Source organism: Arachis ipaensis, chromosome B04 (assembly GCF_000816755.2).
Source record: "Arachis ipaensis cultivar K30076 chromosome B04, Araip1.1, whole genome shotgun sequence".
NCBI lineage: Eukaryota > Viridiplantae > Streptophyta > Magnoliopsida > Fabales > Fabaceae > Arachis > Arachis ipaensis.
The window spans coordinates 89,941,532-89,944,730 of record NC_029788.2 but is presented as its reverse complement, the minus strand read 5'-3'; the positions used below and the strand labels follow the sequence as shown (position 1 = coordinate 89,944,730).

The window sequence follows — 3,199 nt, the reverse complement described above, 5'->3', positions numbered from 1 at the left end:
TTATCTATTAAATTAATTATTATATATTTATATGTTTATATATATTAATTTATCTTTTTTTTAAATAAATAAATAATTATAAATTAATTAATTTTATCATAATAAAATAATAAAATTTACAATAAATAAATAATTAAATTTATTTAAAATAATAAAATAATGATTTTAATAAAGTATCAAATATATATTTTAAAAAAAACACATTTTCCCTCCTTCCTTTATAATTCTTAATATTTGAAAACCTTATTTATGGGTTTAGGTAACATTCATAATTTACGGCTCTAACTCTGTAACAATGAGTGACGTGGCAAATTCTCATTGGTCTGTCACATGACCAGACTCAAACTCGACTATAGAGGACCCCAATCCTTTCCCTCAATTTCTCTCTCTCTCTCTCTCTCTCTCTCTCTCTCTCACTAAATCTTCTTCCAACTCTCCGGTGAGTGTCCCGCCGATGATCCCCTCCCTTTCTCCTTCCTTCTTTCTCCCCTACCCTTTCATTCAGTTCCTTCTTCCTTCAGATCTTGTACCATGTACGCCGCACATGCGCCTCACCCTCCGAATCACACTCAGTGTTCCACAATTTTTCCAACAAGAAGGACATATTCCTTTACAACGCGCTTCTCAGCAGCTACGTGCTCTACCGCAATGCTATTTTTCTTTTCGTTGAATTGGTCTCTGTGGTAGGCTTCTGCCGGACAATTTCACGCAGCCGTGTGGTGTCAAGGCCTGTGCTGGGCTCGTGGATGTGGAGCTCGGGGAAGCACTTCATGCACTTGCTTTGAAGCTAGGACCGTGCTCTTATTCTTTTGTGAGTAATGCGCTTATTTCTATGCATGGTAAGTGTGGGTTTGTGGAGAGTGCATTCAAGGTTTTTGAGAAAATGCCTCGAAGAAACTTGGTTTCGTGGAACTCGATTATGCTTGTGTGCTTGGAGAATAGGCTTTTTGGTGAGATTTGTGGTCTGTTTAAGGGGCTTTTGTTGAATGGTGGTGGTGATGAAGGTTCAATTCTTGATATTGCTACTATGGTCACAATGGTTCCTGTGGTGGCTGCAATGGGTGAAGTGAATTTGGGGATGCTGCATCATGACACAACCAGAAAATTGCTTATTACAGATGGATTTACATACAGATTTGGTCTCATTTACCGACAGATTTTTGGTTACTGACGAATTTTGTCCCTCTTAAAAGCCTTGTCGAAAATTGTTTATCGATGAATTTTTTTCGTCGATAATTTACCGACAAATTTTTCTCCGTTACCGACAGAATTTTCCTTGGTAATGGCCCCCTTTTGCCAAAAAAACCGTCAGTTTTTCTGACAGATTTTCTATTGGTAATTTACCGACAGATTTTTTTCCATTACCGACAGATTTTTCCTCGGTAATCATCACTACAAGTTCGCTTAGACCATCCGATTTTTTGACAGATTTTTCGTCGATAACTAGCGTCAGATTTTCCGAAAGATTTTTCGTCGGTAATTGGAGCCTGGGAAAGCATTTTTAAATCTGAATACAAACAGAAAATCTGTCTGTAAATTCGTCAGTAAGATAAAACAACATTTTTTAATATTTTTTTCGTTACAAAATAAACCTGATTTCATGCAAAATAAATATAAATTTAAACAAGTTTATCGTATTATCAAACTAAAGGAAAAGTACTATTATAAACAAGCAAGTCAATATAATTGAAAATATAAACAAAATGTATTAATACATCAACTATAATAATAGATAACAACCATACATCAACTATAATTCAAAACATAAACACAATGTATTTAGAAATCTTGAATATATGACCACCTTTAAACAACCTTGCTTTTGATTACAAAACAACCTTTATTTTGAAACATAGGAAGTAATAGGCAAAAGTTAAGAAGGTATGCCATTTAAATCTCTCAATCAAAGAATGACTGCTAAAATTACAAAGAATTTGATAGGGCTTTTTTAGCCCCTATATACACCAGAAGGCTCCACATTCTAAACAATCCAAGGGTGTTCAAGAAGTTTGTGTAAAGGTAGACGTTGAGAAGAGTCCTTGACCAGCATCTTTTGGTAAAAATAATAAGAGAAAACTGAATAGGAAAAGTCTAGGGGCCAGCAACTTTTGTGTTTTTTGGCCAGCACTTAACCATCAAAACAAAAGTGAGTGATTTTCCACCATTAGATGTAATCTCACACCATTAAAAACACTATTGATGGCCAATTGATGGTTACAAAACACCAAAATTGCTGACCCTCTAGCATTCTTCAACTGAATAATCAGGCAAATGCGCACACTTAGCTAACCGTTTAATATTTAGTATTAGGAACTTATCAAAACATAATGCAAAGTAGTAATGAACTAACCTGACTGATGAGGTCCTTTGCAGCAGAAGACACACAATGGGTTTTGGGGGGAACTTGAGATCCACTTGTACAATCTTGCAATATATAAATGTATTCATTTGAATTTGAATTTGGATTAGAAATTTGAAGTAAAAAAATGGCAACATAACATGATTTCCTATTCAGTATTGATCGGAACAAAGTAGCCTGAAGCACACTAAATTCATTAGATTCCTTCCTAGTTCATTCAAACAGTTTCTTCCAAAGTCCAAACATACACCTAGAATTTTTGTCTTCGGTTTTGCAAAGGTCTAAACCATTGTTTGGGTTGCAATGGAAATCCAATCATCAACTATATTTCCCACCCTTTATGTCAAACTGCTTACCTCCTATAAGTATCAGAATGTTCTTTAGCCTCAAAAGGGGGGACTCCATATAGAAACTCATAGCACAGGACACCAAGACTCCATATATCCACGCTCGCATCATGTTCTATACTCTCCACTGTTGAAACCCCAAAAGCATACATTAGAAAGAGATAAATGGTGCATAAATATATGACAGAGTAATTAATGTGAAAAACATACCCATCTCAGGTGGAAGGTAATCCAGTGTGCCACACATGGTTCGCCTTCGGTTGAGTGCACCCAAAATTTGCTTAAGCTCTTTTATTCTTTCAATAAAAACCTTTCATTTTAATTTTCTAAATATTATGAACATATATACAGTCTAAATTTAAAATATGAGCTTATAATAGCTTAGCTTATTACCTCAATGCCGTTCATGATGGGCATATCCTTGTCCATAAGAATGAGGTCAAAGCTTTGACCATAACAGTGAACATCTACAGCTTCTTTTCTAAATACTATC

At 35.0% G+C, this 3,199-nt stretch overlaps 1 protein-coding gene across 1 annotated transcript; it reads right to left on the bottom strand.

Moving 5' to 3' along the window:
• LOC107637872 (serine/threonine-protein kinase Aurora-1-like) lies at positions 1,831-2,970 on the bottom strand. Its single transcript, XM_016341142.2, has 4 exons — positions 2,917-2,970; positions 2,716-2,833; positions 2,351-2,425; positions 1,831-2,050 (listed from the first exon to the last, which is right to left on the bottom strand). Exons 1-4 carry the CDS (start codon positions 2,951-2,953, stop codon positions 1,924-1,926), a joined length of 357 nt encoding a protein of 118 aa, XP_016196628.1. The 5' UTR covers positions 2,954-2,970; the 3' UTR covers positions 1,831-1,923.

Excerpts from the sequence above, each read along its gene's own strand:
- LOC107637872 (XM_016341142.2), bottom strand. The coding sequence starts at position 2,953 with ATGTGTGGCACACTGGATTACCTTCCACCTGAGATGG. Across the intron at positions 2,834-2,916 it reads TTACCTTCCACCTGAGATGG|TGGAGAGTATAGAACATGAT; the intron begins GTATGTTTTTCA and ends GGGTTTCAACAG. Across the intron at positions 2,051-2,350 it reads CAAAGGACCTCATCAGTCAG|ATGCTGGTCAAGGACTCTTC; the intron begins GTTAGTTCATTA and ends TTTTACCAAAAG.